The sequence below is a fragment of the Varroa jacobsoni genome, unplaced genomic scaffold (assembly GCF_002532875.2).
Source record: "Varroa jacobsoni isolate VJ856 unplaced genomic scaffold, vjacob_1.0 scaffold_25, whole genome shotgun sequence".
In the NCBI taxonomy this organism is placed as follows: domain Eukaryota; kingdom Metazoa; phylum Arthropoda; class Arachnida; order Mesostigmata; family Varroidae; genus Varroa; species Varroa jacobsoni.
In genome coordinates this window covers 174,993-196,962 of record NW_019212927.1, presented here as the reverse complement: position 1 = coordinate 196,962, position 21,970 = coordinate 174,993, and the positions used below count along the sequence as shown (strand labels likewise).

The following is a 21,970-nucleotide window of genomic DNA, read 5'->3' as shown; positions in this document are numbered from 1 at the left end:
GGTTGAGATTCTGAGCAATTACCATATTGTAGCTTCCATCCGGCCTCTTTTATGTTGTCCAAAAACCTTAAGAAGTCGCCACGGCTGTTTCCGTTGAAAAAATTCTAACGGAGATGGATTTAAACCGTCCAATAGGACGCCGTTCTAGCGATAATTATAGCCATTTTCACTTGCTGGGTGTGCTGTGGGGCCCTAAATGTTCTTTACTCCCTGCAGTTCTTCAAGGAACTAACTCAGTTTAACAACTATTTTCAAAATATCTGTGTGGAGGATCTTCTCACGTACCACTCTTATGTGTGGGTTCTAATGTATGCATTTTCCAGGTACTTTACCTTAATCAGAGAGGCTATGTACTACTTAAAAGTATTTTCTTTATTTGTGTTTCTAGATCTAGGATATGTTTACGTAAAGTTTTTCTCTCAGTGATTATTTTGCGGTACCGACTACGGAACACTGTCGCCTGTTCTGCTTTACTTTCCACTTCTTTTCCTGTTGACTCTGCGTTTGCGTATTATTTCATCAGGGTACCGACCATCTTTATAATGTTTTCTACTGTTCCCTTCATATCCTTCATTGGGTGTTTGGGACCTATTTCGTAGCGTGGTAGGTGTGAACCGTCACGACTACTTTGCAGAGGTTTTCTCAGATCATGATCAACTTTGCAGAGTCTTTTACATTCTTTCTGTTCTTTAAAGAAATGATTCAAAGGTATTTCTTTTATGTTTAGTGTCCCAGACCAGCGATGTGTGGTAAATATCGATATATGTGAGCAACTCTTTTTACTATCGCCAGGCATCTAGGACTAACCTGGCGTAGCAGAACTTCTATATTTTTCCCAAATCACAGACCAGTGAGAAATAATCTCACACTTCTACTAATCCCGACTTTTTTGAAGGATCTATTAAGGACTAAGGGCTTCGAAACCTTGCAAAGATAGCTTTGTAAACTAAAGACCTAATGATCTATGGAGGCAGTCGTGAGTTGCCTTGCATATAGTTGCAATAGATCTAAATTTAATGATGTTTCTGACGAAGACGGTGGCGACGAAGTATAGGAAAGAAGGACGCGCTGCTCCTTAAAACGTGCTTTCTATCAAAGGACCGCTCTTAAATATAAATAATATAATATTTTTTATAACAATAAATTTCTTCTTTTTCGGGCTTCTTTTGTGCAACAATAGAATTTTTTGTCGCACGTCACGAAAAAGCTCAGAAAAGCAATGGGACCGATGTCTATTACTAGGAATCCCCGTTTCCTCTCGCCATCTCCCTATGCTTAAATAGCCCCAGTGACTGCCCACGACATTTAGACTATATAGGAACATTTCCTCCTTGCAAACTTGTTTCTATTGCATTGCCTTAAAACTTCAATCCGTTCTCGGATTCCACCGCATGACACAAAATCGACTATTTTACTTCTTCGCTGGAACACCTCTGTTCATCGAGGACTCGTAATTAATGTCTAGTATAGATTTAATACATTAAATATTTTAGTAGATTTTTTCAATCTTAGAGGGGTAAATTTGCAGAAATAAACCCAGGGTTCCACGAAAATGGAGTTATGTAAAATGCATGAATGGCACTTAACCGCTTAAATCGCCATGCTATAACTAGGTATGTGGTGCATGATTTTAATCGTAAGCTATGGGAAAGTCGCTTGATACGAAAGCTAGAACTAAAATAGCCTCGCAGTTATTGCTACCTTCTTCACATGGTGGCTCCAGTCATAACACTTGACTCTATGAGTTACTAATATAATCATCAAAAAACTGGTTTGATAACTATAATGGCTATGCGTCTGAGTCATTTTCATCATTAATATCTGCTAAGGATAGTATGCTAATAACAGAATTAATAATGCTACATCAGAAGAAACATGTTTACATTTCATAAAGGAATCAATAATTTTTGAGTGGTATAAGAAGTGCCTGTCCCGGAAAGTACGCAAAACCTTACGGTGTGAAAAAAGAAGCCCGAAGGGAGAATCTTAAATCAATTACAGTATCGAAATGGAACAATAGATGGAATGGAGACGATTAAGACAGTTGTAACCAAACCAAGAGCATAAGGCGAAACCAAAAACACAGCCCACCTAAGAGAAAAGATTAAAAGGAAATAAACAAGCTAGCTGAGAAGCCGAGAACAAATAACAAGGAAGCATTTGAAGGGGACAGGAACATATAAAAGCAAATGCTGGGTCACTCCGGCAACTTATCGGCTTGCTCGAAACAGTTCGGAATTCGTTAAGTATTCGCCGAAAATACGGGTAAGGATTCAATGCAGGGAGTCCTAAGGTACCAAAGTGAACAAAAGTTGTAAGATTTTCGAAATTTTATATATATCCTGCCGAATCTTAGCTGATATACTGGCTCCAATAAGAGTTAACTAATGGCGGAATCTGTGTTAGCTCTTACTACCAAAATTTCAGAATTGTATATAGAAACATATATAGTCAAAGCCCTTGTTCTGAATATTTACTTAGAACGTAGTTTTGGGTCAAAGAGATTAGCAATAGAAGCGTGTTAGTACCGAGGGAGTTTACAGGGTAATCGACAATCAGTTTTTCAAAAGTAACACATACACACACAACTTTTTCAAAACAGAGAGAACGACAGCTAAACGAAAACGATCAGGCACCTAGTCTCATTACTGGTACGATTATATTTAAACATTTGTGTCCTTCAAGGCCTATACAATTAAAAAATATCAATGTTTCAAAAACTATGGAAGTACTATTAGTTATACTAAATTCCGTTTTAGCTTGTATAAAGTTCGAGTATGTTTTCGATCTCATGCTTGATCTGCGCGGATGTTGAATTATGTTGTAATTTATTATGTTATGATGTGAATGTGATGTTGTGATTATGTGATTGATATTATTATTATTATGGTTACTAGGAACATATACAAAGAACAAAAGTTACGATGAATATTTTCTTTGCATGAGTTGAATGAATTACTTCACCGTTAACTTTTAAAGGTCCATTTAATTCTTTCCAAGCCTGTCATTAGTGTACCAGTAAAAACCCTTTGTATCTAGGGCATGGTTCTAATTATATAAGCTTGTTCATGGCATACATATAAAGCTGCGTATCCTCCAATCCTTTAGGCCAGTTTTATCAATTACTTTTCTATTCGTTTGGATAGGTAATGCAAATATAATAGCACGTGTCATAGAAATTGTCAAAAAGCAAGCGTGAGATCATCCTTGGCTTAGATATCGAGTGTTGGTAACAAAATAGTACTACGGAGGATTTTGAAAACAAAGGTTGTGATACGAAGAACAACATGTGCTCCTCATATAGTCATCATGCCTGAATTGATTTGTAAATATGATGCAGATAAAGCCAAAAAGACCCACCCCGGTTGGAGGCCTAGCAGGAACATTTCCTTAATGCTCTCCCTTGATGTTATATTGAAAAGGCGATTCCGAAGGCTTATCTATACAGGGAGAATAGCTGAAAATGAAATTATGCTATTAAATAGTTAATGGACAGGTATTTCAGCTCACCTCAATGACGTTACTGCTGGCGGAAAAAACATTGAAAAACTATAGAGAAACATAATCAGAGAACCAAGAAACAGCTAACTAAAATAGAAATTAGTAATACGAAAGCCCGTTTTTCTGCACACTAAGGCGGGGTAACCAGGCTCACTAGTTAGAGTATGAAGGAAATAATTGGACTTAAAAAGATCGAAGCCATTATTCATAAATTTGTGCTAATCTCACAGAACTTCAGAGTTTACCGGAAATGCTATATTACAATATAGTTTACGTACTCATAATGTGAATTTTAAAGCCCTTTGGATGAACTCTTGAGAAAAACTTGGACTTTTTACAGACAAATCGATGTCAGAAGAGGTTAGATTATATGAATAGAATTATTCTATTCCCATTTTTACTCTCATTACGGTACTCGATTGTGCACAAGTGGCCAAATGGCGTCAAGAAAGTTTCTCCTTTACTTTTGCAAAAAAAAACTACTATTAGATTGAAAAGGAGTGTTATTAGTTACTGGCCATACGTCTCTATTAAGTACCTTTAAAGGTAAAAAAAAAAAAGGCATATGAGCTCGCTTGGTAAATGCAGCAAAAAAAACCTGTGAAGAAGCTTTTACAAGTTTGGTCGACCTCCATTTCTCGATAGGGTATGTGTCGATTTTTCTGGACCGTTTATAAACAACAATAACATAAACATAAGAATAATCACGATAACCATATGTGTTGTTCATCCGATTCAGTACCTGCAATGATAAACGACGATGGACTCCCGTTGACAGCTAGTGCGTATTTTGAGGGGATGCTTTCATCATTTGGTGACTGGGTAGGTAGCTAGATTGACAGCATAACTGAATGACTTTGTTTGGTGATGCGACAGCTTATTTATTTTGGGTTCCTTCAGTTTAACTAACACAGTGACCATTTGCGTGCCATTATTGTGTTCATTGATTCGAGAACTACAGATCGCGTTAATCTCAGCAAAGATTCTCTAGCTTATGCATGAAACGCACATCACAACTCTTTCTGCTTGTTATCAGGTGCCGAAACATATGTTGTAGAGTTAAACTGTGCTTAGTCCAATATGAAGTTGTTATAAGTACGAATCAGGCATAAACTAGGATTATTGTGACTGTTCGATTCAATAGTCCGCTCTCGAACGGAAGCCATCGTAGCAACACAAATATTATGATTTACTGTTTTGAAGAGAAATCTTTCAATAATCACTCCCGGTATACCTCGAACGGATGTAGCAATTGTATACGGCATTGGGGGACGTTATAATTGGTAAATCGTATGTTGTAAGTCCGAACTACTCCACTTCAGCCAGACCTTGTTCCGTAAAACCTTATCTTTTTTAACCTTATCTTCTTGAATACGGTTGAAATTGTCCCTTTTTGTTTAAATTGGCAGGAAGTAGTTGTAAAATATACTCTGTGTACCAGCTCGACGATAACGTCTTGAAATAGCTTGTTTTTCCTGTAACTTTTGATTAATGGAACATTTCCTTGAATGTCTTTATTTGGGTTGAGCTTGTTTATAAAAAAGAACAAACAGAATGACAATATCAGTAGATCACGACGCAGAAATTGGGTTCGCTCAGTTGATTTTCGACGTATGACAGTAGTTACTCATTGATGACGGCAACAAGCTCACATGTGAACATTCGTAGCTTCTCGAAGCTAAATGAACTTCAATTCAAGGTTTTCGTGAGCCTTATCTTCGTAGTGCTTATCCACTCAATTAATTCAGTACTCTAAGCCATGCGAGGGCCAGTAAATGTCCGCCTAACGTAACGTTTAGCGAGCAGCTCGTGGGTAACTAAATCCCCTACAACACTAAAGGCTCGCCTAAAATCTGTAGCGGCCTTAATGAAGGAACGGCCGTTATTAGTCGATTTGGGTACCAGCTGGGTATACATCGGACAAATGCCGGAGGGCAAAAGTGAGTCTGTAGTGTGTGACATGCTGGGAATTAGTTTAATGAACCGCTTTCGCGCTTGCGTAATCGAATCATGCTATATAGGTTTTAGAATCTCGTTTGCGGGTACGAAAAATACTGGCCAACCACTGCAAAAGGGGTGACTCCATTTATTGGAAGAGGTGCCTACAGCTGGCCTGCTGCGGAGCCATGGAACTTGCAGCACGCCATAGACTAGCGAAGCGGAGTTTTGATGGATTGCAACCCACGCGCAATTCATAAATGCATAAATTACTTTGATATGGCGATAATTAAAAATAAGCAGGATTGCCAGATGAGACTTACTGGGAACGACTGTTTCGTTTTTCTTATCACAACTAAAATGCGGCCTTTGCGTGAGTCTTAATACATAGAAGACTCTCGTTATCAATGAACAATGAAAATGAGGCTTTTTGAATCCTTAAGATAATAGATTACAAACCGTAATCACCATAATTTTTCGACCAGGCATGTTGATTGCATAAACTTTATGATACGCGTCTTAGCAGCCCATAGGAGATCAGCATCGGCAGTTATTGGCAAACGTCTGCAATAATATAATATAAACTGCAAATATTTGCTATGGAACACACGGTTGTTTCCCAGATAATATTGTGATGCGAATCGAGCAAAGCACTTATTGAAACAATAGAGGTAACACGAAGATTGTTATTCACTAAGTCTTGGAATGACGTGGCTTACTTGCGGGACGATTCTCTTTGCGCAAAGCCAGTCACGAAAGGCCTGACCACCATTGCATATGTGTGTCGAGTTAAACGAATGATGCGCCGCGTGTGGCCAAATCCGCAATGTTGAGTGGATTCGTAGGCCCGCAAATTGCTGCTTGGTTTCTTTTACGCCGTTACAGATAAACATCTTCGGTCGCGATAGCTGACAGTACGCAACAGTTCGGTCTACATACAGCGTCACGCGCTTGAGCTTGACTTTTTCTTTTTAATTGTTTTTCAATTTCTTTTCAATTGTGAAGTCTGATGACGAGAAAGACTGTCAAGAGCTTCAGGCAGGGCACAGAGAGAATGCTACGGATAGCTAGTAGTGACTATCCCATTGACAAAGCAGCATCGAGTGCTACCCCTGTGGTTGCATTGAGCCGCACCATAAGCCTACCAAAAAGTGTCGTTAAAAATATGCAATTGACACGTAAAAATCGTTTTTTAGCAGACTCGTGTTTTTAAATGAGTAAAACGTCAAATTCTTTCGCCTCTGTTATCCACTTATGGAAACCCTCCAACAGTTTGGGATCCGATTGTCCCACCGCAGTGTTTGGCACCAAAGTTGTTGAGTAAGTGATTCTTCATACAATATAAAACGAAATTAATTATTCGATAATATTAAAAAGTGAAGCTACAGTACTCAGCACGACTGTCTTGTAGACACGTCCGCAGTTACTCATATTGTTAACAAATAGGGCCAGTTGAAAGCAAAAACAATCTTGGGTCAGTGACTATAATAGGCCGACTATTTTGAGAATGTTGCTATCAAAAAAACAGACTGGCGCTTTTTTGGCCCCCCTTTGATCCAAATGGGCTGCCGCAGCCGACAAATTTGTTTTCCACTTAGCTAGGCTCATTCTCGCAGCTCCAAGTCAAGCGATGATGAATTAGTTGGTAAATCGGATGGCTTCATCTTCCAACTTCAGACTATGCAAAAAAGCATCCTGCTAAAGAGGTTCGCCTACACGGCAAAGCCGATTCGGCGTTAATGCGCTTCACGATATCTCGAGAGATCGTTGCTAGCAAAAAGCCATCGGGCACAGTTCTCCAAGTTACCTTCTTCGTTTAACAGTAACAGACTTCAGTATCTTTGAGCCTTTGCTAAAAGAAGGGACGATCATTCTCGGCCCGATTCAACCGCATACAATGTAGAGCAATTTTTACACGATAATGTGATACGCGCTTAAACATGCCAGTTGTAAGTCTTGCCTATCTTCGTGATAACTTGATGATATGGCATGTACTACGAGAGGTCTGCAACGTCTGGCAGAATAAGGAACGGAACAACCACCTGCTTCACATGCCTTTTTTAATAAAAGCTATAATCTCCTTTTGATATCGGGCGTATTTCTGAGGGTCATGTAGTAAATTCCAATGCTTAAATATCAACCAATTATATGCTACCTTCCGGCTATTAACCAGAAAGGCAATGGGTGTTTATGTAGACGTCAAAACTGTATATGCTTTTTGTCGTAGCGGAAGGTCTCTCAAAACTAATTTAACGCGTTTTTTTTTTCATCCATAGCGAGTGATAATGCTTTTGGTTAATGAACATCCAAAGCCTCAAGCGTACATTCCTTGCCGGACTTTCGCACATCTTTTGTTAACATGGGAAAACCTATCATCCAGTTCAGCGTCGTTTCCTTAGTAGTCAGTCCATGGACCACAATATTTATTTGAGACCGAAAAATGTAGTGTAATCTTGTAGTGTCGATCGAAGCCAGTGAGCATTGCTGGAGCGGAATCTAGAAAAGCCTTATTGAGAACGATTAGCAAGCGAATAACGTACGCCTAATTGTCTCAGAGAGTTGAAGATTCGTTGAAAACAGTCAATAGCCGGGTTGACAGAAATATCACATACGTATGTCACAATATCTACCTTTGTCAGCACGTTAACAATGCTAGGCTTAACACTGAAATCTACTTTATAAAGCTGTCGAATGCCAACTAGCTAAGCGATAATTTACGGAGAGTAAAACGCAAGCACGCTACCGTAATCGGAAAAGATGTGGATAGGTAGTGACGGTTTTCCCTGCACGAGATATACGAATGCCGTAAGCAACAAAGTTTTCTTTGAAACGACCCAACTTACTGCCTTATTAGTAGCGGCCACGGCTGGCGAATCATAACTCGATTATACTTTCGGCGGGTGCATTGCGTGTAAGAATCGTGCGCCTTACATTGCTCAAAAGCAACATTCGGTCCTGGACATACCTCTCTACCTTCTCCTATGAAAGCAGAGCCGATATCTATCTATATCTATATTTTGTGTATATCAGTCGATTGCCTGCATTTGATATGATAGACTTCTCGAGTAATGCCAAGACAAATGTTATGAACATTCCCAGAATAAACACGGGCGAAGTTTGTTCTGATATGTTTGTTTATTGCTGGTGGTTTCTGATGGCTTGTGGTAAGGTGCCAATTTGTACCGATTTTCGTTGCGCTGCTGCTGCTGTCGCTGTGATCGTTGTTCCTACAGTGGCCAGTGAACTCGGTTAAATGAAGCCCTGTATGTTCATTTATTCGTTAGCCACCTTTTTTCCCGCCATGTCACCGCTTACTTTTTGACAGGTGCTGTCTATGGTTCCTGAAAAATATTACTACAGGAAGTTCGGTCACATGCTGGTTTTCAGCATGGTCAAATAACATTTGTTTTTTTATAATTAAATAAATAAAATTTTAGTGGAGTAGCAACACAGATGGTAGCTTCGTATGTTAAAACGTACTGTTTAAGTGATGTACCGAGGGCATCCATGTAGAGAACAAGGCTTTTCACGTGATTGGTAAATTAGCGTAGTCCCGACATACTATTCGATAACCGCATCTTAGGCTGCACGTTTCACATTTGTCTGTTCGGGTTTCTCGTTGAAAAAGCTCACAGGAGCTTCGTAGTTGTCGTTATTAATTGCTAGCTTTTCGATTATTGTCTTAAGTAGACCACGAGGCAGCTTGAGCGACGCCGCTAGCCGATATATGCCTGTCGCAGTAGTCTGACTGTCAATCCAGTTTTTGGATATATGTTGGACATTTTATACAGCACCGGGATTTACAACTAAATGCTGATTATCTGAACCGTACCAAACTCTGAAGTGTACCCAGTACTACTTTTGCTGCTTGATTGTACATTTGACTGAACTGCCGTCGGAGCCACCTGTGTCTTTTTGTATACACAATGCACCATAACGAATACTGATATTGATTTTTATTCTCTTTCAACTCCGTATCAAAATTGCACCTTTACATATCGCCAGGGTTAGGAATTTACTTATCGAGCACTTGAATAACCGCCATTCATTGTTGAAAGCTGTTCCAATTCTTTATAGCTGTCCTAGTGGAAGCGTGCAAACATACCTATAGCCTTAATAATTACAATTAGTAATTAATAATTATTATTAATAATTATTATAACAATATAGAACGCATTCGAAAATTCTGAGCAACCCTTGGGTACGACGCCACAACATATATTGTAGTAGGTCAAATAGGATTGCGTCGTATGCTTTAATAGTGTACCTTAGTCGCTCGTGATTATGTAGGCGGCTAGACGGACAACACAACCGGATAACCTTGTTTGGTAAGTGTCACACTTCGACTGTTCATTTGCTTTTCCGTCAATTCAGTTACACCGACATAGTAATTATCCACATGCTAGCCTACTGATTCAATAACTAACAACCAGATTAACACCAGCAGACATTCTCCCCACGGATGCAACGCACATCAGCTATGAAGACCATCACTAGTCACATCACGAAGTTCACGGCGATTGTTAGTAGGCACCAAAACGTATGTTTTAGAATCAGGCTGGCTTAGTCCAGTATGAAGCTAATATTGAAATCATTATAAGTACGGATAAAGCGTAATTAGGATTATGATTCCAACCGTATTGATTGCCAGATTATTGTGGCGTAGATACTTGAACTAGTTGTGGGGTAGAGTGAACCCCAACAATTTTCCATAATTTTAAACAGATTTGATGCGAAGCGATCTGTCCAGTACCATGACTCGTGCCGTTCACCTAAAGGCGTTGAAAATGCGTTTGGAAACCACCTAATGGACTGCACGAAACTTGAACAGAGCAAAACATATGTCACTAAATATATGCGAAAATTTCAAGAGAAAAATGTGTAGAAATATTGCATAGCAGATAATTTCATAAATGATATTTCAAGAGTGACCTTGTTCAAAACATAGTGAAGTTCTTTTTAGGCCACTACAATTAAGACCATAAATATCTCCGTAATCATTTATTACTCAAAACGCAGTACAAGTTCTGGGTTCCACTGTAGATCGAACATATAGAGATACACAGCTTACACGAAATGGTTTAGATTTATAGAAAAAATAAAACATGTAGTTTGCATATCGTATCGAGTAGTATATAACTATGTAGTTTGGTGTTACGAGGTAGTGTAAGCGATTTGAGAAAATAGGAAAATCTTTGGAGATGTGGCCCTTAAACAAAGCCATGCTTAAGACAAAAGATCAATACTTGCGGTAGAAAAATAACAGTCAGCAGATAGAGATATGTTGGAAGTTCGAAAAGTACAGCAAAACAATTATCGCTCTGAAATTCCTTGAGTATACCTGATACCCAACCTTATATAAGTACAGTATGACACTAAGAACAGTGACGTAATGTAAACACCGACACACGCTTTCAGATGCTCTGTCAGACTAAAACAAACAGCTAGTCATCCGATCTAATTGACTAACATAAATTGCGAGTATCATTAGGTGGTAGCTTGCCTCGCGGGCTACATAAGGACATACATGTCAATTATTAATTATTATTGAGTACATAGAACAAAAGTTATCAATGTCTTATGCTTTTGGCATCACAAACGTCATCAAGTATAAAAAAGGTTCTTTGAACAAATTTTTTCCCGATCTTGCACCAAATCTTGCAACGAGTATAAAGGGTAGTCTGCGCTCGAGTGGGAAGGCCTGAGAAGTAAGATACTAAATTACCCTTGAAGTCTTGCTTTTTGACTAACAACCAGCTCAACGGAGCAAAGGGCTTATTTTCAGCGAAGCCTGAACTCGAACGTCTCAATGCTGGCCGTTCAGTCCAGGATTACATACGAGAGTTATCGTGGAAATCTATTTTTAAGTTTGAGCGGAATTCCACACTTCTAGAACTACTCTACCCATAGCAACAACTGATCCGCTATACATAAATGACCAATCCGCAAGGACGACAAATGATTCGGATAGAGAAAGGCCGGCACCCCTACCTATTAATACAGCAGCCAGAAGCAGCATTCAGCCAACCCGATGCATCCGAGGACACCGACGAGGCATGTACCTAGTCAGATAACGACCGTCAACCAACACAGTACTTCAGTAGGAACCACAGCGACAGTAAGGCAACAGAGAGCGATCAAGGTAAGGCCAAGGACAACACGACTCCAAGTACTATTACCATCTTTGAGGATACAGACGCCAACAAAGACATTATCGCAGCTATTGTCTGTGGCATAATGGGCGCTTCGTGAATCAATTCTACAGCAGATCAACGAATTGAGTCTACAACAATTGAGTAAAACGAAACTCCTTCTCCTCCCCGATACAGCCAGCGGTGCTTACAAACGCCAACTGAAATTGCTATTTGAACCGGCCTTAAAGCTAAAGGCTTTAATTGCAGCTGTAAGAAACATAAAAAAAGACATTAAGGCTAACGTCGTTTCACTCAGAAAATCAATAAAATAGCTTATCGAGAGACCGGCATATATGGACTTCCATTTAAGAATAACCAGGCACGGGTCAACCCAATACGATGAACACGGCGAATAGAAGGCGTACAGAGAGTATATGTTACGTTCTCAAGGACTCAAACCTTACAGAAGAATAGTACTTCTCGCTGCTGGGATGGCCAGTTCGTACCTTTAGGCAAATGAAGCAGTTCGATACGAGCATCTTATCAAATCAGTTAGCACACGTGGTTAGCTCTCGGTAACAAACAAAAAAGGCAGCCGGTGTTTTCAACGCCTCATTATATTCACTGTACTGGAAAATCCACAAACCCAATTCGACCACTAAGAAACTGTGGTTGCCTAAACCAAGGTGCGCTTGAAGACATAAAGAAACTCAGACAGACATTTTCAGTGCACTGTCCTCTAGCGGCGTGACGGTCACTGACATCGGGACTAACCTATGTAAGCAAACGCGCTGTAGAAATAGCTTCTGCATCGTCAAGCTACCTACTAAAACAATGCAACCGTTTATCGGATAAGGATACATTAAGGTAGGATGGACCGTGTGCAGAGTAGACGAAAAAAGCTGCCACAAACGTCTGCATAAAACCACGTCTTGAGAAACTGATAGGATAAGGGTGCGATAAGAGAGGCCACTCGAGCACAGAATAAACGAAGTCTGCTTGCTGAAAACAAGCGGAGACTATGTAACATTAACAAAATGTTCCACCTTCCATGCTTATATGAAGACCCTGCAACAGGAAGCATACCGCAAACATATGCAGTTAAGTTCTTCAAATAAACCTAAATCGCTCCCTGCCAGGCCTACCTAATGAACGTATTATTATAAACTGCATTAGCCACCTCTTAATTTTAGAACGGCCTGCGGCCCGAGGAAAAACATCTTCATCTGCAGCCTAAATATGACCAATTATGAAAAATAGGTCTACATAAACTCTTTAACGAGTTATCCTCCATTTCAGTAGCAGGACTGAATTACTTGTACACCTAAGATATAAGCCATGGATGACAAAACAATAAGACGTGTCAATAAAGGAATACCATAACATTGAAATAGGGTAACAACACGCGAACATTGCGCCTTTTGTGTATGCTGTAAGGCTACACAAGTTTGGGAAAAATACTACGTAGGTTTTCAAAGAAATATGCAGGCAGAACAGGATTCAAAGTGAAAGGCAGAGTAACCATGTTACTGCTCCTTTTTGGAGTTGAAGAAAGTAATGCTTATTAGATAAGCATTACTTTCTTCAACAGATGTACGCCAAACAGCCAAGAAAATTAAGCTTTTGATCGGCGTATCTGCATCGATTACTGCAAGTAATCGATTACTAGAACCTAACAAATAAATACAAAAGGTCGTGGTATGCGTTTGTTTATAAACAACTGATACGAAGTAACTCTTGAATCTTCATATCTATTTTGAGTCCTCTATTTTGAGAACTTGAAAGTGAGTAGGCTATTTATTCCTATATCATGTTTATTGTCTATTTGCCTCAGATAAAAATTTCCCATACCACACGCTTTCGCAGAAAAATATTTTTACGCATGTAAATATTTTTTATCAAAGAACGTATTTCCGTAACTAGGAGTTGTAATGTGGAGAGTAAGACTAATGCCGGAGGAAAATGCACTTAGGGTTGCGTGGCTATGAGGCCAAACGCGCGCATTTCACGACTTCCATGGTAGTCTTCGAAGAGACGCCAGACCCGAAAGTTTTAAAGCAGCACGTGTTAGGTCAACATCTTCTATTCGTTTCAAAAAAGTGTTGAAAATACCTTGAAATAGCTATCAGCCCCCTTCTGTATCAATTAAAGTAAAAGGTTTTATGCTGTCTTCGTTCAACTAACGGCAGTAATAAATAGACATCGATGTACGTAATATTAGCTGGCTTGAAGGGTAACGGCAGTTTTTAGTTTAACCGAAACTTTTTACGACCTGTTTCCATTTTCCAACAGATATTTGTATTCTGTTTCGCCGCAAATTTTTAGGTTCCATGCTAAGAAATTTGTTCAACTAATTTTTGAAACTTTCTAGTTGATCAGCAGACTAGTGACCCGAAAAAGCTATGGTACGTCGGCGCGATGGCCGGAGTATATATTAACTGCACTTAAGCTCTTACTAACTTTCCCATGTGTAGTTTGGCATTGTCATGGATTTTTGCCTTGTTTATAGGATCTTTTATAATCGTTTACTTGATGCAACTGAACTATATACAGATGTTTGTCGGCTTTTTTTTAGAGGTATTTGTTATTGCATTGCGCATTGTTTGATGGTGGGCTATGTTGGGTAGTGTTGAGAAACAATAAGAAACTTATTTCCTTGTGGGTTCTATGGGCTGTTTAGACTATGCAGTTATTATAGGATTCTATGGACTTAAGATACTTGGCAGTAGTCGAGCATTTACAGTTCGCCTTGACGGCTTATTTGTAAGTTGTTTGCTATCCAAGATTTTTATCGACCTTGGACAGCTGACCTTGATAAAGTGTGTACTCCATATGTCAAATCTCATCTTAGATTCTTGCAAAAAAAATTTTACAAAAAAAAAAAGTTTTTCAATTTAAAATGACGACACACAATGAGATTAAAACGGGCCATTACAAAAGAAGGAAGAAAGCACTTTTTAATGGTATTTTAAAGGAGAGAAACGGCAGTGAGCTAAAGGGAAAGTAAACATTTAAAATATCTTACTGTTAGAAACGCACTTAAGTGCTGACGTAATGTTGCGGTACACAACATCAGATCGTCATGATATCCTGGCTAGTACCCTGGCAAACTAGGCAACTGATGTCGGTCCTTACTTTTTGGCATTCTCAAATCGCTTTACATTATGACACGAGCTTTGCATAAGTTTTACGGTACGATAGAAATATATCTTTAAGATTCAGTTCGCTGATCGACCACGACGTACCATCCGTGCATAGGTCGAGTTGTAGGATAACATGAATAAGCTTAAAAACTCAGATTACTAATGCTAATCAGATAAAATTTCTAAGGAATGTTCTTCACGATATTCAAGTTGCTTAAATGGTCAGATATTACATTCGCGGAACTCCTGGCTTTATTGTTAAAATCCTATTATTAATGTGTACAAACGTATTTTTATTTTATAAAAATTCGCATGTATAAATAACTGAATTCTATGGTCAATCTGAGCATACAAGGACATTGCCGCGGATCTTCATTGAGCTTTTCGTGCTTTCTTTTTTGTGTGAATTCTGTGGCTTTGTCAAAGCCGTATTATACTGCGAAAGGGTCCTAAAATTGGCGCGATACTGGGGTTTGCATTTACGTGGACCAGAGGGCGCCTCAAATACTCGCTGTTGTCACCCTTCGCCTCACCCTCACAAGTGAGCTGGTACTCACAGACTACAGAGGTAGTGTTATTGCTGAAAATAGTCCTAATTTTCGTTGTTATAAATAGTCGGTAATTGATGAGACACTTTGTGCGACAGTGTAGGAGGAGTGTCTAGTTGATTCAAAACATCAAACCACGCCAAGGAGGGGCTGTTCCGGAGAATTCCAGTCAGAAAGTACATTCGGAGGGTGGACATTGGTTGCACCATAAGCCCTGATTTTCGTCAAGTTGCATTAAGTGCCCTCTTTTGGGGTGGTACGTTGCATCGGTCGACGTTGTGGTATCGAGATCCTAGTCTGAGTATAACGCTCTTGATATAGAAGTGTCGCATCTTATACCCTGCTTCTGGTGGATAATACTATGAGTAATAACGAAAGTGGAAAACAACGTCCGGTAAAACTGGGTAAGGTGTCGATAAATTTTATTTACTTATATATTTAAATTAAAATTTGCATTCTTACATAATCTTTTTTCTTCACGTTATTTACGTCTAGAAATTTTACTGAATATCATAAAGTGCTTATAGTGGAAACCGTTTGCGTAAGTGGTTTAACGTGAATTCACGTAACATTTATATTAAAAGAACTGTGACTGAAGAGAGGCTGATCATTTTCTGGCCGTTTTACTCACGGGGATCCTTTTTTGTATGCGATGAGGGTAATACTCCAACGAAGATAGTAGCTTAAAAGAGCTTAGTCATGCACTAAGTTTTTACAAATCGCTGTTCTACTAGAAAAACAGTGATGCGTCGTAAGCGAAGTTTAACCGCTGCTAGGTGGCGGCACCGGATAATTGCGATGCCAGTCGTAGCTCCAGTTCCAGCCCAGTGAATGCAGTGCCGGAAGCTGTGCTATATTTAAAATTTAACTTGCTTGAATATAGCTTACCCACGAAACAGCATTTCGTTTATGTGGCAATTTCGAAAAATTCAATTTCAGTTAAATGCTCCAAGATCCATTAACTAATGTCTCTATAATGATACCTGGTTGATACCACGATTCGACCAGTTTTGAATTTGAGGCATGAGATGAACTATAAACGATTCTATTTACGCTCGAGGGTGTTTTAGGTTCATTAAAGGACTTTAATTTGCATTGAATATTCCATTTTGAGCAACTATTTTATAGAAATAATAAACTAATAATAATCAGTGTTCGAAGAAGAATTATTCACTATATATCAATTTAGCACTCCATACTGTTCTGGCTCAAAGTTCAGAAAGGCTGTACCACGTGATATCTTGCCTTCTATATTTCTCCTTAAGCTTGTTGGCTTTTTAGTGCATAGTTTTTCTAAACATACTAATGACTGGAATTAATCCCCGTATGGCTCAAGAATTGCAACTATTATTATAAAGCTATTACTAGCGGAGCTATTTGTGATCCGCAAGCTTTCAACAGCACATTTCTCATATGCAAGCGCCCTGTTTTACGAATCTTTACTCGTTTTCTTCTCGAGCCTTTGTTCGATTCTCCATAACAAAATGCAACACGATGACACCTTAAATAATATCCAACGGGTTTATATCTTTTACAGTAGATGTAATAGGCATCATAAAAACAGTCGGCTAGTGTGCTTGGTTGACCGATGTTGAACATGGATTTATCGCTACGCTGGTCGTGTTTTTCTAAATTCAGATCGAAATAAGCATCATTGAGATCACTCAGAGCTATGAATACGCATACTTCTCTGGTTTCATTTATGTATGCATAATTTTTCCTTCCATCATACTTCATTTTTTACTACACATAGCTTTAGATTTTCAGATTGGTATTCTTCTTAATTTACTAAGTTTTTTTTTCTCTAATTTTGCATCTTAGTATTACAATGACGTAGTTACTATTCGTCTGTGGGTATTCTCCGAGCCGGTTACTTTTGTTTATAAAATGCTGTATTCTCTTCGAACTGCCGTACTGAATAACTAGCTTTAGTGAGTTAGCTTAATTCAGCTTAACTGGTATCTTTCTAGCCTTCAATATTGTCTTCAACTTTCGACAAAACATCGCCGTCGTTTTTGCTATCGCCAGCGGATACAAAGAAAACAGCAAGTTAGCTCGGAAAAATAAGCCAACGCCACCTTCGTAAGGTCAGCAACTATGCCTTGTACAATGCTACCTACAAGGCTTACAACGTGCCTTCAATTACGACGTGCAATCAAATAACTGCACCAAAGTCCTGTTTAACGGCCTATTAAAATGTGTGCACTTTCTGGGTTTTCTACTTCGGGTGGCTGCATACGGTGACAGCAGTTTTTATCATCCGTAGGATGATCCAAACTATAACGGATCTCTTTATAATAGACATCGCATGCTTTATAGTTCAGTGAGCCGTTTGCCATGATAACCACGTCCGAATTTTAACCGTCTTCAAAAGCTCCGACTTCTTTTCGTGCTCATGCATTTCTTTGTTATATACAGGAGGAGAAGATTTTCATAAAGCTCATATTTTAAACATATTAAAACATGACACCACTTCGTTCAAGAACTGCTCTATCTCTTCACTTGGGTAATTTGAATCGATACCTCTCTACTGGTGTTCCGGGGTGCAGCCCGTAACAACAGCTAAGCAATTAAACTAATACTTTAGGAATATCCCTTTTCTACCCAATCTAATTGTAGATTATGGGAGGCAAGACAATGAACGCGGACTCTAGTCAGAGTGTCACGTATCACCACATCGTTGTGGGAGGTCAGATCACTGACAGGAATACACCGTCGTAGGCCAGATCCGTTCATAGAAGTTGGCCCGGGTCCAACCATTAGTATCGTTCCCAATTTGTGACAGTGGCCGATATTCCGGAAAAGAGAGTTTGGCCGCGAAAAACCACTTCCTGCAGAGGAATATTTAACAAAAAAGGGGAGCAAGACGAATGCCACATAGGTGAGCTACAGAGGAAAAGACCATTAAAAAATTTCTTCCTATTCGAAAACGGGAGTGCTGAATAATATGCGAGCAAGCAATATAAAATATTTAAGGGGTGTTCTTGGCTTAAGGGTAGAAAAAGCTGCAGATGCCATGGAGAAATTGCTCAGGACCGCAAAAAACCTTTAGAAAATATATCCAGTGTAGTACAAAAGCAGTCAATAAGTTTTTTTTATAATTATTTGGTTGCATAACGGGTCAAAAAATAAAAGAGACAAACAGGTTTCACTATATCATCACGGGGACGACCTTATCTCGTCTTCGACCGCTCTAAATTTGTCGAGTACTGGTCTAACCTCTCTCAGCTCAATATGTGACCTAAGCACTGTGACTCGATCGCTATAAAGTTGCATTTGTTTAGTTTCAATCTTATATAATGCTGACACATTCGGCGTAGGACCTCTTAGGGTTGACTAAGATGATCTTAGAAGTCGCTCGAACTTGCGCGGAATATGTCACCACTGCTACTAGATTAGTCTCATATCAATGCTACGCGGAAGGCATGCTGCAGTTTAATTTACACAGTTCAGATATATTAAAACAGACCTTTGTGCTGCAGTTGTTATTAAGTACCTTAACCCTGGATGCAGTTCAAATTAGTTGTGCGCTCGCTTTTGAGGTCTAATTTCAGAAAAACCTCTGCAATCGTATATTCTAATCAGAGAATAACCCTTTGTTCAGGATGAATAAGTCATTATATTCTCGCGCTACTGGAACACTGCATGTAAGCAAAAAGAGCAGGCCTTCTACACCCAAGTGAAATTTCATAAGAATCTAGCGAAATCTTGAGTTTTTCAGTAAAATTGAGTAAGTCTAGGTGTTGGGCATTTTGCGATTTTTCCAAAAATACATTGCACAGACACTCTGCGGATGTTTCAGAATATGCTCGGAAACTAGATAGTCAGTAAAGCGTAAGTAAACAGGTTCAAGCGTTTCGAAGATAGAAGCCCATTGAGAACGATTCCCATCCTGGAGCGCTTTTGGCAGCGATCACGGACAAAAACATGGGAAATCGTGTCACCATAGGGAGGCAAGCAGAAGAAACAGACATCCCAACTGGCTGATGTCAGACCAGTTTGAGTGACCGTTTAAATGCCAAAATGTTTGTGCCGGAAAAGTTTGTGCCGCAACAGCTGAATGACTAGCAAGTAAATGCTTGGCAACGAATTGCATTTAATGCTAATATTTTCCTCACGATTTCCTTCGGTTTTCGTGCTACTGTTTATTATGAGTCTATACCTCCCAACTTCACGGTCAACAAAGAATACTAGTAAGTTAAGAAAATCGCGAGATTCTGCCCAACACAAGAGAGCAATAAGTTTTACATCACAATAACGAACTGCCACACTTTTCACTACTCGAGTGGCGTAAAAAAATGTTGCAAAAAGAGTCAATGTTGTGTTATCCCATGCCCCGTATTCACCGAACCTAGCCTTCTGTGACTTTTACTTATTCCCAAACCTGAAGAAAAATCTAGAAGCGAAGCGTTTCAACACGAATAGAATAAAAATAATAATTATCTCAACTGTGTAGATTACCAATGTTGAAAAAGAAAGCATCGTGGGCTTTACTAAAGCTTTTATTTTGTTGGCCGGTAGCTATTGTTAACGCCGGATTCCTTTTCAGGCACACTACAAAAACCTGAAAACCATGTACTGCAAACAAAGGTATGTTGGAACTTTTAATTAACTGTTTCTGCATAACTTAAGTTTCCTTTTCTATACCAATGCCGATGATGACCGGTATAAGTAAATGGAGCTAAATACCAGCGCATTAGGTTTTAAATCACAAAAATATTCGATACCTTAAAGGGATCGGCTTATTATAATTAGCCTCTGGAAGCATCTAAAACAAACTTATTAAGTTTCAAAGTCACTTTTGAAACTGAGATAAATCGAGAAGGGTCTCGTCTGAGCTTTGTGATTGAACTATAATAGAAGGTTTTTGGTTATAGTGTTTGAAGATCCCATAGCCTTAAAATATAAATTTGGCAGCGGCCCCACTGTAGTTATACCCATTGTGTTAAGAAACTTATTCAGTGATAAGAGCATTTATGCCAAACGTAGTACTGCACTTACGAGACTACAACCAAATATAAGAGGCGTATATAGAGTTTCCAGATCCGGCTTCAGGATCGATGATAAAGAGCGGGTAGAGGTGTGGTAGAGTTTATTGTAAGTTTCACTTATATTATTGTTTATTAATGCTGTTGGTCCTTATTTCGCTCATCTGGCTAAATGATTAAATACATGAGTAGATTTTAATAGATCCACCTTACAGTTCGATAAGACAGCATCATTATACTGCGGGAGGAGCTAGCAGAACACCATTGCGGCCAGAATCCTTAGCGTGTCTACTGAGAAGCATAGATACCTGGTGTTGCTGTAGTAACCAACGATAAGTGTCATAGCCACAGAGGATGATGACATATTTGCTATATATTTATAATATCTGTTTTATGGGCTAATACAGGTGTTATCCATCATAGTTTCATAAAACCTGGTTCATCAATTAAAGCTGAAGTACCTTGTTATTATATTAGATGATGAAAAAACTTCCCATCATGAACAGGAATCAACCACTCCCGTTGTACGACAAGGCTTGATCATATACTACAAGAATCACGGTGGCAAACATGTCTCTGTACATGATGTAGGAACTGCCTTTCGAGACTTAATAAATTTTTTTGATACATTAGACCTCTCTATATATAACTCTGAAAACTATATTCGCGACGATTATGGGTTCGTTTTCTGCTTATCCCTCTCATTCATCCTAAGAACAGTGAAATTTGTCAGGCCGAAATATGGGAATATAATTTCTCGATAAACTCAAGGTGACTATACTGGTTTAATAAAGTTATTTCAACTGCTCCTATTTTTGCTAAAGACACGCAGTTATTTTATGCTGTTCATTTATTAAATGCAGCTTATTTGATAAACTTCTTGATTAAAAGCAAAAAAATACATTTTATTCTCTATCCCTGTGATAGTGCCTTGGGTAATGTGAATGCCAGATAAAGTTATGGAATCGTGGTGATTCAGGTTTAAGTCCGGTTGATGAAACGCCTCGTTTCGTGCTGAAAGCCAGTCGTCTGAAGTAACGTGTAAGGGCTTAAATACAGGACGTAAAACATGAGAAATTCTGATTTTTCTCAACTTGACATTTGTTTATTAATTGAAATTTTTGAGTGTAATTGGCAAGCGTTATACCTTACTTATCTTAAAACGTACTGTTTGTGTAATTTCCACGGTGGCTGCCCGTGATAGCTCCTCCTATGTTTTGGCTGGATGACTTAACGAAATGATCTTACATCTATGATATTGCATATTCCAAGCGTATGTATGTGATCATAATGTGTCTTACATGTATCACACAGGCGGTTTGCCTTATTACAGGGTATTATTTACAAGTCGTTGTTTATATCTTTATCGATGGTTTGTAATTAGCATTCTTTAAAAACCGTTTACATTAATTTTCCGTATGCAAAAACTTTTGCCACATTTAGTTGCTGCCACCCTTGAGCCATATATTATTTTAGTAGTCTCCCACTTACTTGTATGCTTATTTTACCGAGTATCTAGTTTTGTAAATAAATGACTATGCCGTTCTTGATTCTAACCGTTGTGCTTCAGCTGTTGTTTGAGCAGTATACAGTTGTCCCTGTTTGTGTCATGCCCAAAAATCATTTGTGAAATAGACCGAGTTATCCCACTAGCATATTTCCATGGGCCACACTCTGCGAACGTTTCAAGAGCCGTGATGTTCTGGTCCCTCTTCCTC

General features: G+C 38.9%; 1 protein-coding gene across 2 annotated transcripts in view; it reads left to right on the top strand.

The window, feature by feature from the left end:
* Nucleotides 1-15,250: 15,250 nt before the first annotated feature.
* Nucleotides 15,251-21,970, top strand: part of LOC111258870 (uncharacterized) — a 39,112-nt gene continuing 32,392 nt past the window's right edge. Inside the window, exons 1-2 of one of the 2 annotated variants that reach the window (XM_022830431.2) lie at nucleotides 15,251-15,668; nucleotides 19,814-19,854. In XM_022830431.2, the coding sequence (XP_022686166.1) occupies nucleotides 15,626-15,668; nucleotides 19,814-19,854 (84 nt within the window). In that variant the 5' untranslated portion in view covers nucleotides 15,251-15,625. The remainder of the gene's footprint in view (nucleotides 15,669-19,813; nucleotides 19,855-21,970) is intronic. The other variant, XM_086967612.1, reaches the window with a different exon arrangement.